Below are 14266 nucleotides of genomic sequence, written 5' to 3'. Positions count from 1 at the left end.
TATATATATATATATATATATATATTATATATATATCTGACATATATATATACGGAATTAATCGGGTATCTTTGTCATAGGAGGGATTTCTCTTGACGATAAGGCTCTCTTAAAATCACATGATTGAGCGATATTGTGGATGATCCGTCCGTGAACTTGATGCTAACATATTCTACAAACCAACGCAACACACCAAGTTTGGGGGTGAATCGTCGTTGTTGACTGCCATCGAGGCAATGTAAAGTTCTATTCATGTCAAGAACGCGTTAAAATTGTACGAGTGGATGAAGGATCAAACGAGGGTTCACGCCCAAACTTGGTGTATTGGGGTTTTAGAATATGTAGATCAAGTTCAACGGAGCGGATGCATCCACAATGTCGGCTCAAATCCATGTGATTTTAGAGGCGTCATAGGAGGAAATCTCCCCCCTCTATGACAGGATACCCATTAATCTCAATATTATATATAATATATTACCTATATATAGTATAGTATTATAATACTAAGTATTATATATACTAAAGTTAGATATATTATGGTATAGTATAATATATATATATAGATATTAATATTGGGTAATACTTAAGTCTATTTTGGAGGATTTTCCTCCGTGGACGCGTCTAAAATCACAATATTGAGGCGATATGTGGATGATCCGCTCCGTTGAACTGATCACATATCTAAACCCACTCACACAGTCAGTTTGGGGTGAATGCTCGTCGTTGACCCCTCCATCGAGCCTTGTGAAGAAGTTCTATTATCATCAAGAACCGTTAAAATTGATACGAGTGGAGAAAGGATCAACACGACTGACGGGTTCACCCCAACTTGTGCTGTTGGGGGTTTTAGAATATGCTAGATCAAGTCCCCAACGGAGAGCAGTTATCATCCACAATTGTCGCTCCAATCATGTGATTTAGAGGCGTCAAGGAGGAAATTCATCCTCCTATGATAAGGATGATCCTTTTAAATTCTCATTGAATATAATATATATATAACTAATGATATAGATATATATATATATATATATCATACATAATACTATATATATAAATCAAATGCACGGAAATTTAATTAAACGCTCTCCTTTAAACTAAAGCAGCAACCCTCCGAAGGCAAAGAAGCAAGGTTAAAAAAAGAAACTTCTTCAGTACATAAAATATATATATATATACTATATATTATATATATATATATATATATATATATATATATATATATATTATATATATATCTGACATATATATATACGGAATTAATCGGGTATCTTTGTCATAGGAGGGATTTCTCTTGACGATAAGGCTCTCTTAAAATCACATGATTGAGCGATATTGTGGATGATCCGTCCGTGAACTTGATGCTAACATATTCTACAAACCAACGCAACACACCAAGTTTGGGGGTGAATCGTCGTTGTTGACTGCCATCGAGGCAATGTAAAGTTCTATTCATGTCAAGAACGCGTTAAAATTGTACGAGTGGATGAAGGATCAAACGAGGGTTCACGCCCAAACTTGGTGTATTGGGGTTTTAGAATATGTAGATCAAGTTCAACGGAGCGGATGCATCCACAATGTCGGCTCAAATCCATGTGATTTTAGAGGCGTCATAGGAGGAAATCTCCCCCCTCTATGACAGGATACCCATTAATCTCAATATTATATATAATATATTACCTATATATAGTATAGTATTATAATACTAAGTATTATATATACTAAAGTTAGATATATTATGGTATAGTATAATATATATATATAGATATTAATATTGGGTAATACTTAAGTCTATTTTGGAGGATTTTCCTCCGTGGACGCGTCTAAAATCACAATATTGAGGCGATATGTGGATGATCCGCTCCGTTGAACTGATCACATATCTAAACCCACTCACACAGTCAGTTTGGGGTGAATGCTCGTCGTTGACCCCTCCATCGAGCCTTGTGAAGAAGTTCTATTATCATCAAGAACCGTTAAAATTGATACGAGTGGAGAAAGGATCAACACGACTGACGGGTTCACCCCAACTTGTGCTGTTGGGGGTTTTAGAATATGCTAGATCAAGTCCCCAACGGAGAGCAGTTATCATCCACAATTGTCGCTCCAATCATGTGATTTAGAGGCGTCAAGGAGGAAATTCATCCTCCTATGATAAGGATGATCCTTTTAAATTCTCATTGAATATAATATATATATAACTAATGATATAGATATATATATATATATATATCATACATAATACTATATATATAAATCAAATGCACGGAAATTTAATTAAACGCTCTCCTTTAAACTAAAGCAGCAACCCTCCGAAGGCAAAGAAGCAAGGTTAAAAAAAGAAACTTCTTCTCTCAGACAGGAGGGCAATCCCTCATTAGTTATTATAGCTCGGTCCTCAAGTTCTCTAACGCTCCCTGGTGAATTCTCTGCCTCGATCGATTTCGACCTGGACCCAAAGAAAGGAAGGGAACGGAAGGGAAGGAAAATGCTGCTTTCTCTGATCAATCACAAAATGCTTGAATCGGGATATGATTGAGTCCCCTAGTGGTGAGGACCAAGACATCCGAATCTTCGCGAAGGAGGAGGGAAGAAGAGCGAGAGCGTAAGATAGGGGTTGAGGAGGAGAACTGAAGAGCCGCCTTCCGTCATGCCATCCGCCCCCCGCCTGAGACCGGTCTATTTACGGGTCAGGAGGGTTCGTCGTCCTCAGCCTGATCCGCTCCCGCCAGAGGCCCAGCCCGATGCGTCGCCCCGTCTCCGTCCTCGCCGGCCGTCGCCTCCTTTACCGCGGCCGCCTACGCTGCATTAGCTCGCAGGCCGCCCACTACCCCGCTTCGATCCCGACGCCGTCTCAGCCCGCCGATCGCGCCGCCGTCTGCCACCTCCAGAGGATCTCCGATCTCAAGCGCGAGTATTATAACCCTAACCCTAACCCTAATTTTAGCTCTATTTCAAACTCTTGTTATCAAAACCCTGGCTTTTGGGAAGCCCAGGTTCAAGAGAACCAAACCCTTCTTAGGACGTTCGAGACAGTGTTCAATAGGCTGCAGGCCGACATCGACCGCAAGGATGCCGAGACTGCTGCGTTGAAGCAGCGGCTCAAGGAGTCTGAGGCCGTGAATTCCAAGCTCACCAGGAAGCTCAAGAGTAATTGTTTGCCGACTGTTGACAAGGTCGAGCCTTTGCTGTCGGTGGGGTTGTTTGATTCTGTGGTTAAGGATTGTTGTCGGTCCATGCATAGATTGAGCAAGTTGCTGATTAGGTTAACAAACAAGTCGGGCTGGGATTTCGACTCCGGAGTGGATTTGATTTACCCAGATGTTTGTTATGCCAAACCAGGACATAAACGGTATGCCATCCTATCCTACATTTGCTTAGGGATGTTTGATGGATTCGATTCCGATACATTTTGCAGTGAAGAGTGCGAGATTGATCTGAATTTGAGTGATGGGAGCGATCAAAGACGAAATTCATTGAGGCAATTCATCCAGAATTTGGCAGTTGATCCATTAGAGTCTGTGAGAAGAAACCCAGATTGTGGTTTTGCCAGATTCTGCAAGAGCAAGTATGTGCAGCTCATCAGTAAGTGCACGGAGAGTTCTATTTTTGGAAATTTGGACAGTTCTTTGGGCTCGCTGGAACCTGCAAATCCACTTTATCAGTTATTTGTAGACATGGCCAGCTCGCTATGGTCGCTTCACAAGTTGGCACATGCATATGATCCGGAGGTTGAGATATTTCAGGTGGAAAGGGGAACAGAATTCTCTATGGTTTTCATGGAGAATATTGTAAGAAGTGCTGATTATAGGAGGGCAATCCCAGCCAAAGTAGGGTTTACTGTGGTCCCAGGGTTTCGGGTTGGGAAGACGACAATACAGTGCCGTGTGTATTTAGATGGTGTGAAGGAGGCTTTGTGATTCCTAATTCAATATATTGTAAAGCAAAGATTAGAGATGTTCCTTCTGTATAGGGTAACTGGAAGGGCATAAAACAAGATTGTACTGATAACTTTAAGTATTACACCTTCTAATGAAGAAAACACATTGAATTTATTGTTTTGATGAGAGTTTGTCAATTTTACCGGACCAAACTTTGGTGCTCGTTTGGTGGGAGGTATATTGGGTAAATGGTTATTGATTGTGATACATTCATTCAATATTATCTTCCTTCTCCGAGCTTTCCGGCGCTAGCAACAGTTGCCTCTATCCTGACCATGACGTTGCAGCTGGATATGCAAAAAATCAACACTTTCTGGACTCTGCCTTTGAAATATAAATACTCTATGGAGGCCCTTCTGTTCTAAATTGTTTTAAACCGATCTGTGATGGTCATCAATCTCTAAAGAGCAGCACCAGGTATGTGATTACTAAACCCTTTCATTTATCTGCCTGTATGTTGTGAGTATTTCTCATCAAGACATATTAATATGTATTAAATATCCTTCATTAAACTTTTGTTTGACAGAAGGAATTAAAGTTGGTTGTAATCGGATCTGTCAATTCATATCCTCTATCCTGCCTATTGAAAGATATCTGAATGTACCGATAACATAAATATCCGCTAGATATTTGACAATAAACCATACCTTCCTTGAATTATGAAAATTGAAGCGGATCATTGTCTATTTGTAAGGAAACCTTGCTTCAGTAATTTATTGAGATAATCTGGCACCCAGATGCTGTTCCACCAGGTTATTATAGTTCATTACGAGAAACCCACAGCTTTTGTTAATTTTTATTATATGATTAATGAATAAACAAATTTCAGTATTGCTAATAGTGATTCTGCAAATTTTTACTCCGAACAGACTTCACAGTGGGCCTAGTTCTATTATCCGTTTCTTTAATCATAAGCATCTGGATGTCGCAAATATCTCCAAACTTGGGAATTTTCAACCCAAGTTTTATGTTTTTAATGTATTTCTTGGCTTTGTCTTGTAGATAACTTTTCCTTATAAGACTGTCCTGCCAGTGCAAAGTTGCTGCAGTTGTGTAGGGTTTATCTGGAAGTTTGGTTGTCATTTTGATATCATGTTATTATTTGATGAAATATCTTGGCTATACAAAATTTCTCATTTGGACAGCTAAGAGAGATTTGATTCTCATTTTTGTTCCCCTCTGCTATCTTCTTAGAAGAAAGTTTGCTTCACCTTTCTGGTCTTTGAAGTTTCAATGTTTTCTACTACTAATACTTTTTTATATTTTAATGACTTTGAACTTTAAAGCTAATAATTTTCCATTTTGCTTAATTGTTTGCATTTGAAGTCTCTTTCAGAAGAATAATCCTCCAAAATTCATCATTGAGACAAGAGGTTATGAATACCAAGAAAAGTTGGTATGTCACTAACATGGATTATTTGGTATCTACCAAGTTATAAATTACTTTACAAGCTCTACTCTCTATTGTCCTTATAGCTTGGAGCTTTTAATTAGCACTTTAGCATACCATCTTCTGCCATCTTCTATAATTTTGTTGCTGGTTCACCACATTGTTGTTCTAGCGTTCAGTGGCCTACTCTACATGATTGCCAATATCTTGGCCTGCATTATGCACGAGGCAGATATGCCCTTTACTGTTTAGTTTTTCCCTAAGATTCTGTTCTTAACAAAAGTGGAAATTGACCTTTATTATGGATAACTATATACCTTTCTTGATACCCTATTAGACCCACCTAATATTTGTAATAGTTGATCCTGTTTCTTTGAATTATAATTATTTTACCTTTTTCTGTGGTGAAAATACTGGACTTATATAGAAAACTCATGTAGATCCATTGTTTACTTAAATCAGTGGTTTAGTAAGACGTAAAATCTTCTCAAGAAGCTAGTCATGAAGTTCTTCCCCATTCTGTTATATGCAAGTTGTCATATGTTTCATGTTCTTTTGAGGATTTCAAAAATTTCTAGGGACTCACCTCTGTTTTTTTTCACAGTCCTATGAAAGTCTATTTGGGTCAGAAATTGTTTTTTTTATTGTATAACTCATTACAACTTTGATCGTTACAACAAATTCAAAAAAAGATTGGTCTTTTTATAAGATCTTTATACAATAAAAATAAAAATTACAATCTCTTTCAAACAACACGCATATCCTATTTATTAGTCTCTGTTTGCGTGAGATCTTTGCCTGTGCCGGGGTTTATCCGTGGACCGCCTACGGATCGGATCCAGTTGATAGAATGATTAATCAGAGCTCTTACTTCACAAAGGAAGCAATCGCTGAAGTGATAATCTCGACCAAGCGAGATTACGACTCTTCTCGAGATCAAGTCCATGTCTGATCTCAAGGAAGGGGAGAACGGAGCTTCAGATCTCTCGAAATCCACTCTTTATGCATAGGGTATCGCCAAGATCTACCTACCCTCTTCTGAAATTCGTGGGGGTTGACTCACAAAACCAGCAACACCTCGCCCTCTTGATTAAAACTCCGCCCCCAGTGAAAGAAAAAGCCCTAGGCTCGTATTTATAGGGCTTCGGATGTAGGGTATTTGGATAAGAATGAATGATTTGATCATATCTTCAGTTGACAACGGCCTAAGCACTCTTAGATATGATATCAAGTCAGTTGGGAAGCTTAGGAATGAAGAAATCCCGAAGAAACCACCAAAATACACGTTTTCGGGCAGTTGGATGCAGGATAGACCCTGGTGTCCCGGGCCTGTGCGTGACAGGTCGAGCTGGCTCGGCCTTAGCTGAGACAGCCAGGCCTGTCTCGGTCTTAGCTGAGACAGCCAGGCCTGTCTCGGCCTTGGCTAAGTCAGTCTGGGCACTTGCTGGACTCGTTGTTTTAGCATTTTCTAACTTTTTCGGACTTGTATTTTTTATCGTTTTGTGTCTTTTGTCATTTAGTCGACTTGTACGTTTCGTTGACTTGCTTCGTGCGTTTGTTAGCTTCTTTACGACTTTAGATGATCCCATTTGACTCGGATAATCCTCGCTAACTTGGATAATGACGTTCATCGTCTTCTCTTCGTCTCGAGCTGTATTCGGACACCTATAGGTATTTTTAGACGCCTACAAATACCCTCTTCAAAGTATTTCAGACTTATTTTTTATGAAGGAGTCTGGAATGCTTTGGATAAGATAGACATTGTGTTCAATCTTTTCAGTATTTTGTCGAGGAGATCGGGTAGAAGGACCTGTGAATGACTTCAATTCTTGACTTTTTCAGCCTTCAGTCTATTCAGTATTTTATCGAATAGAAGAAGTTTTTCCGACGCTGCGTTTATCGTCTGACCATTGTGAAAATCTGAAACTAAAGTTGGTGTGTAAGTTTCTGAACCTAGCTCGTGTCATTGAGTTGACTTTGAATTGATCATCTTTGTCGGGAGTTTGTATCTGAATGTGATTGAACTCCCTGGAATCATCCTTTGACCTGAAAATTTTATCTTGCGCCTTATTTTGGCAAAGTCATCAGCGCGCTGACCGACATTGACTTTCATTTACAATGCGTTGTTTGGCGTTGACTTCCATTTGCAACACATTGACCGACGTTGACTTTCGCTGTAACGCGTTGACCGGCGTTAATTTTCGCTGTAATACGTTGACCGGTGTTAACACAGTTTATACTTATACGTTTGCTGGAGTCTACATAGTTTAAACTCTTAAGGTATTGGAGCGTGACGGTCCCAAATGTCGGGTTGCAGGACCAACTATTAAAGTTGTTTCGTCTGCATGTATAGATCTTATCCTGAAGTTGTTGGATGCTCAAGTCACGAGACCAACTAATGAAGCTGGTGTATCAGTGACTTTCGCATATATAGGATTTTTGACAAACACTCAGCCATCAACGGATTTAATGAGCCTTTACCGACTACTGTTTGAGTCGGGCTAGCATGCAGATTGTTCAAGTCCGTTCCGTATGTAACGTTGTATTAAGAGAGTTAACCCTCTTAGTGCTACAATATTGAATACGTAGGTTTTATCATTGTTACGGGAATAGGCTACCCGGTAACATGGGTCAGATGTAGACTTATCTCTATTTAGGGATCGAGATAAAATTCTTCGTACGTGTAAAACACGGATTTTGACGTTATGAATAACAACCTGTCACAATGTCGAATATGTGGGTTTTTGTTCTTTTTACGATTAAGAACTAACCGGCAACGCGTTTTAAGCGCTAATTTATCCCTACTTAGGCTTCGGGATAAAATTTTTCAGATTTGGATTCTGGTGTCTTTTTCACTCGGGGAAAGATTAAACCGGCAACGCGTGTTAGGCGTTGACTTATCCTTACTTAGACTTGGGGATAAAATTTCCCGTGCTGTGTGAAGCACGAATTTTGGCGTTATGAATAACAACCTGCCACAATATCGAATATGTGGGTTTTTGTTTTTTTTACGGTAAAAAACTAATCGACAACACGTGTTAAGTGCTGACATATCCCTATTTAGGTTTCGGGATAAAATTTTTCAGATTTGGATTCTGATGTCTTTTTCACTCGGGGAAAGACTAAACCGGTAATGCGTGTTACGCGTTGACTTATCCCTACTTAGATTTCAGGATAAAATTCCCCGTGCGTGTGAAGCACGGATTTTGGCGTTATGATTAACAACCTGTCACAATATCGAATATGTGGGCTTTTATTCTTTTTTGTCTTTTTTGTTGTCTAGAACTAACCGGTAAATTAAACGCTGATTTATCCCTACTTAGGTTTCGGGATAAAATTCCCCAGACTTGGATTCTGGTATCTTTTTTACTCGGCGAAAGAGTAAACCGGCAACGCGTGTTAAACGTTGACTTATCCTTACTTAGGATTTAGGATAAAATTTTCCGCGCGGGTAAGGGGCGGATTTTGGCGTTATTAATAACGGTCTGCCACAATGTCGAATATGAGGGTTTTTGTCCTTTTTACGGTCAAAGACTAACCGACAACGCGTGTTAAGCGCTGATTTATCTCTACTTAGGCTTCGAGATAAAATTCTCCAAACTTGGATTCTGATCTTTTTCACTCGGCGAAAGATTAAATCGGCAACGCGTGTTAGGCGTTGACTTATCCCTACTTAGGATTCGGGATAAAATTCCCCGATGCTGGAGAGGAAGAATTTTATATTTTATTTCTAGGTCATCTTTTGGGGTAAAGACAAACCCGATGCGGGAGAGGAAGAATTTTATATTAGGAAAATTTTTATATTCTCTCTTCCAAAACTGAAGAGGAAGAATTTTATATTCTATCTCCAGTTGTAAAGGAAACTCAAAGTGAGAACTCCACTTCAAGAATCCGGGAAGGTGAAACTAAGAGTGGAATCTCCACTCCGAGAATCGAAAAGATTCGGATAATCCTAACTGTCGGAAGGTTTGATCACTAAACTAAAGATGAGTTTCTCGTTTATCGAGAGTGAATTACGATTTTGATCCTAACTGTAGGAAGGTTCGAGGTGACCCTAACTGTAGGGAGATTCGATCACTCGATTTGAAAGTGGACCTCTCGTTCATGAAAGGAATCGAGAGGGGATTTTGGTCGTGGTCCTAACTGTAGAAAGGTTTGACCGATTGAGGAGTTTTGAGACAATCCTAACTTTTATAGGTTTGATCGCTCAATTTGTAGACCTCTTGTTCATTAAAGGAATCGAGAGGGGATTTTGGTTGTGGTCAAGGTTTGACCAGGTAGACAGCGGGAGTGTGAGTGTTGACTTGTACCGATCACTCAATGGGGGTTCTTGGTATCAAGTGATAAGGACTTAACACGAAGGGGTTTGACAATTGTCAAGGATTAGCAGATTAAAATTTTAAGCATTATGTACGGACTCTAACAATAGAAGTGTTGAGTGCACAGACATAGCGAGAGTTTGAGTGGATTGAACCAGAAAGAATTTTAGTGGACCCACCGTTAATTAACTTGATCAGTGAGGACTTATGTGGTGGAAGATTGTGAATCATCAAACACCAGTGGGAGTTTTTTGTGAGGAAAGATTGATCCAACGAAGTGATCAAATCTCGTCTCAGTAAAAGAGTGCTTGGAAGTTGGTGAAATTAATCCCGGCAATTGGATGTGTTTCACTCTTGGAAGCATTTAGAGTCCAGGTAGGAGTTTCTTATTCATCATTTTTTTTGTAGTGATCGAGTTATCCCTAAGAATACACCATATAACATTCTTTCGGGAACTTTTCGTTACATGAATTATCCACCCCCAGCTTTCTTTGCGAAACTGGATCTAATATTGTACTTAGTTGCGTGATCGGGTTATCCTTAAGAATATTATGTATAAAATTCTCTAGGAACTTCCCGTCAAAGGTAAGAAACATTTTAGACTCATATACCTATTGAAGTATTACAGAGAAGCAGTTTAATCTCTTATACTCATCAGAGGATTGAGAAGCAGTTTATACTCGTATATTCTTCGGAGTCATGAGAGAAGCAGTTTATACTCTTATACTCGTTGGAGTCATGAGAGAAGCAGTTTATACTCTTATACTCGTCGGAGTCTACTGTTCTCATTCGGCTTATTTTGGCGTTATGAGGCCGGCGTCAACCAATGCTTGAATGCTGTTCTTGAGAGTGAAGCAAGCCTTAGTGGGATGAAGGATCCTCCTGTGATACGCACAATACTTTGGATCTGAAGTGTTGTTAGCTTCCTCCTTGTAGGCGTCTAAAAATGCCTATAGGTGTCCGTACACAGCTCGAGACGGAGAGAAGACAACGAACGTCGTTATCCGAGTTTAAGAGGATTATCTGTCGTCAAGCGCATGAAGCGAAATGACGAACCAAGTGACCCGCGCGTGTCAATCAGCTCGCGCGCGTCAGTCAACACGCACGTCAATCAGTTCGCGCATGTCGGTCAACACGCGCTCGTCAATCAGCTCCCTCGCGTCGGTCAACACGCACGCGTCAATTAGCTCGCGCGCATCGGTCAACACGCGCGCGTGAATCAGTTTGCGCGCGTCGGTCAACACGCGCGCGTCGGTCAACACGCGCGCGTCAATCAGTTCGCGCACGTCGGTCAACACGCGCGCGTCAATCAGCTCGTGCACGTGTCAACACACGCGCGTCAATCAGTTCGTGCGCATCGGTCAACGCACGCTCGTTAATCAGTTCGTGCGCGTCAGTCAACACGTGCGCGTCAATCAGTTCGTGCGCGTCGGTCAGCGCGCGCTCGTCGGTCAACACGCGCGTGTCGGTCAACACGCGTGCGTCAATCAGTTCGTGCGCGTCGGTCAACACGCGTGCATCAATCAACACGCGCACGTCAACCAACGCGCGCATGTCAACCAACGCGCGTTCGACGGTCAGTCCCGCAACGAAGCGTGCAAGTCAGCCAAATACGCGAAACGGGAGAAACTACAAGTCCCGGAAAGTCGGAAAGTCAAAAGAACACACAGAAAACCGGATTCCTCGTGCTCGCGCGGGTCGGATCTGACCGACCCGCGCGGATCCGTCCGACCCGCGCCCCCTAGCGCTGTTTCGACCCCCGGATGCGTTTTTCGGTTTTAAAGCGGTTTTTCGCACGTCTTATCTGTTCTAGGGGTTCCTAACCGACTTAATCTCATTTACAAACATGGTTAGGCCGTTATCAACTGAAGATAATGCCAAATCCATCGTTCTCATCCGAAAACCCCCCAACCAAAGCCTATAAATACAGGCCCAGGGGCTCATTTCACAGGGACAGAATTTTATCAAAAGGGCGAGGTGTTGCCGGATTGAGTAGTCAAAGGAGCATGAATTTCAGAGGAGGCTAACTAATCTTGACAAAGTTCTTCAGCATAAAGAGGGAGAGTTCGAGAGATCTGAAGCCCCGTCCGTCCGTTCCTCAAGATTAGGCTTCGTCTTAATCTCGAGATGGGCTACTGATTTCGCTTGGTCGATTTTAGCGCTTCAAGCGAATACTTTCTTGGTGAAGTAGGAGCTCTATCAATTTTCCAACAACCGGATCCGATCCGTAGGCGGTTTACGGATATCGACGTCCCCGACACAGGTGAAGATCCAACACAAACAGAAGACCGATAAACGATCTCCCTGCGTTTGTTTGATAGAGTTGTAATTTTTATTTCTTTCATTGTGTAAAGAATCTTATAAAAAGATCAATCTTTCGATCTTATTGTAACGACCAAAGTTGTAATGAGTTATACAATGAGGAAAGTAACTTTTGACGCAAACACTCCTGATTTGTAATATGTGAGAGCTTGATCATGTTGTTTTCAAGGAGGGATTTAAAAATAGCCGGAACGTCTTCATCCTTAAAGGAGTATTTTTTTGGAGTCTTGGGTCCGAAGTCTTTCGCTGTCTCCGGGGTTGCTGCTGTGACGTCTGATTAACCTCAACAGCTGCTGCAGGTGCCTTTCCTTTACTACGGGAAGCGAAGTTCGAGTTCGGAGGGTTAGTCGTTGGTTGGCTTCTCTCGATTTTCTTCCTTCTGAGGAAACGTTCGGTCTGCTCTCCGTGCACTTTCAACTCTTTCCAAACCTTGGACGATGCTACTCCCATAACTTTTAAAATATCAATGGACAGGTTATTATGACAGGTTTGGAGGATAAAATCCTCTGTCACCGGATCTTTAGCAATTCATAGCCTTATTTCGGAAGCGCTTGACGAAATCGTCGACCGTCTCTTCGTCTTCCTGTTTCTTCTTAAAGAGCGTCCTGATTGATACATCGATGTCATCATCAAAGAAATTACTGACTAAGATGTACATTAATGAGATAGTAAGGTTACATGGTGTACCAATATCAATAGTTTCTGACCGAGACCCTCGGTTCACATCAGAATACTGGAAAAGTGTGCATAGAGCTCTGCAGACTAAACTAAATTTCAGCTTAGCTTATCATCCACAGACAGATGGCCAATCAGAACGGACAATTCAAGCACTAGAAGATATGTTGAGATGTTGTGTTCTGGAGATGAAAGGATCGTGGGAAGATTATCTGCCTTTGGCCGAGTTTGCATATAATAATAGCTACCAAGCTAGCATTCAGATGGCACCATATGAGCTTCTTTATGGAAGGAAGTGTAGGTCTCCTATTCATTTTCAAGTAGGCGATCATGTTTTCTTAAAGGTTTCGCCTACCCGAGGAGTAAAAAGATTTTGAATACAAGGGAAGTTAAGCCCGAGATTCATTGGTCCTTTTGAAATTCTAGAGCGTATTGGTCCAGTGGCGTACAGATTGGCATTACCACCAGCCCTGTCTGGAGTACATGATGTATTTCATATATCCAAATGAGATCGTTGAGTTGTCTCCAGTAGAGCTCAAGCCAGATTTGACCTATGAAGAAAGACCAGAACGTATTGTGGATTATAAAGAACAACTACTCCGACACCGAATAATCAAATATGTAAAAGTTCAGTGGAAGAATCACTCTGAAAGAGAAGCTACTTGGGAGACTGAAGATTCTATGCGAGAGAGATATCCAGAGCTCTTCGAGATATAGGTATGTTAAGTTTCGAGGACGAAACTTTTTATTAGGTGGGGAGAGTGTAATAGCCAACAAAAAAAAAAGAAAAAAATATAAATAAATAAAATATTATAAAATTTTGTGGTGGAGATTTCCTCCACTGCTTACTAGATTTCTATAATATCACCGCCTTCCAACAGTATAAGAAGGGGAGGAAATGTGATAAATTCAGGTTAAAAAACGAAAAAAAAAAAATAAAAGAAGAAGAAGAAGAGGAAGAAGACAGTGAAAAGGGAAGGGAAAAGAGAGGATTTCACCCAAAGTTGTTCACGTTAATCCAAAGGTATAAACCCTTTTCTATGATAATTTCTTGATTTAGAAGAGAATTGTTATAGAAATCTTAGTAAATCAATCAAAATAGAATGAATAAGGGAATTAAATTGTTATGAGTATGAACTTAAAAAGAATCTAGGGTTTGCAAAAAGGATTCTTTTGTGTGTTTTGGATTCATGAAACAAACTGAAAAAAAAGAAATAACTAACCCTAGTTCGGCGAGGTCTGACCACCGGCCATCCCTAGTCGTCGGCGACCCCTTGCCGCGGTCTTGGGGTTTTGGCGAGACATGGAAAGGGGGGAGAGAGAGAGAGAGAGAGAGAGAGAGAGAGAGAGAGAGAGAGAGAGAGAGAGAGAGGAGAAAAACCGAAAGAAAAAGAGGAAAAGACGGAACCCGAAAAAAAAAGAGAAGAAGAAGAAACGAAGAAGGGGAGGAGGAAGATGATCAGTTAGGTTTTTTTTTTATAAAGGGAGGAAAAATTCACTTTAAGCCCCTAAATCATGAAAAAAATTTCTAACAGACCTTAGTAACTGAGTTATGGTTGAAATTGGCTGGAAAATATCTGTTAAACCCCTGTTATTTACTCAATTTGTAAATAAGTCCAGTC

At 40.8% G+C, this 14266-nt stretch overlaps 2 protein-coding genes across 2 annotated transcripts; both read left to right on the top strand.

Annotated features, from left to right (window-relative positions):
* Positions 2648 to 4501, top strand: LOC109825362. The gene is made up of 3 exons (XM_020392214.1): positions 2648 to 2695; positions 2810 to 2911; positions 2994 to 4501. The coding sequence occupies exons 1-3, from the start codon at positions 2648 to 2650 to the stop codon at positions 3915 to 3917; spliced, it is 1074 nt and encodes a 357-aa protein (XP_020247803.1). The 3' UTR covers positions 3918 to 4501.
* LOC109825361 lies at positions 12590 to 13361 on the top strand. The gene is made up of 2 exons (XM_020392213.1): positions 12590 to 12964; positions 13086 to 13361. Exons 1-2 carry the CDS (start codon positions 12590 to 12592, stop codon positions 13359 to 13361), a joined length of 651 nt encoding a protein of 216 aa, XP_020247802.1.

The sequence above is a fragment of the Asparagus officinalis genome, chromosome 10 (genome assembly GCF_001876935.1).
Source record: "Asparagus officinalis chromosome 10, Aspof.V1, whole genome shotgun sequence".
NCBI lineage: Eukaryota > Viridiplantae > Streptophyta > Magnoliopsida > Asparagales > Asparagaceae > Asparagus > Asparagus officinalis.
Note: the sequence above shows the minus strand (reverse complement) of the source record. Positions and strands in the feature narration are given on the sequence as shown.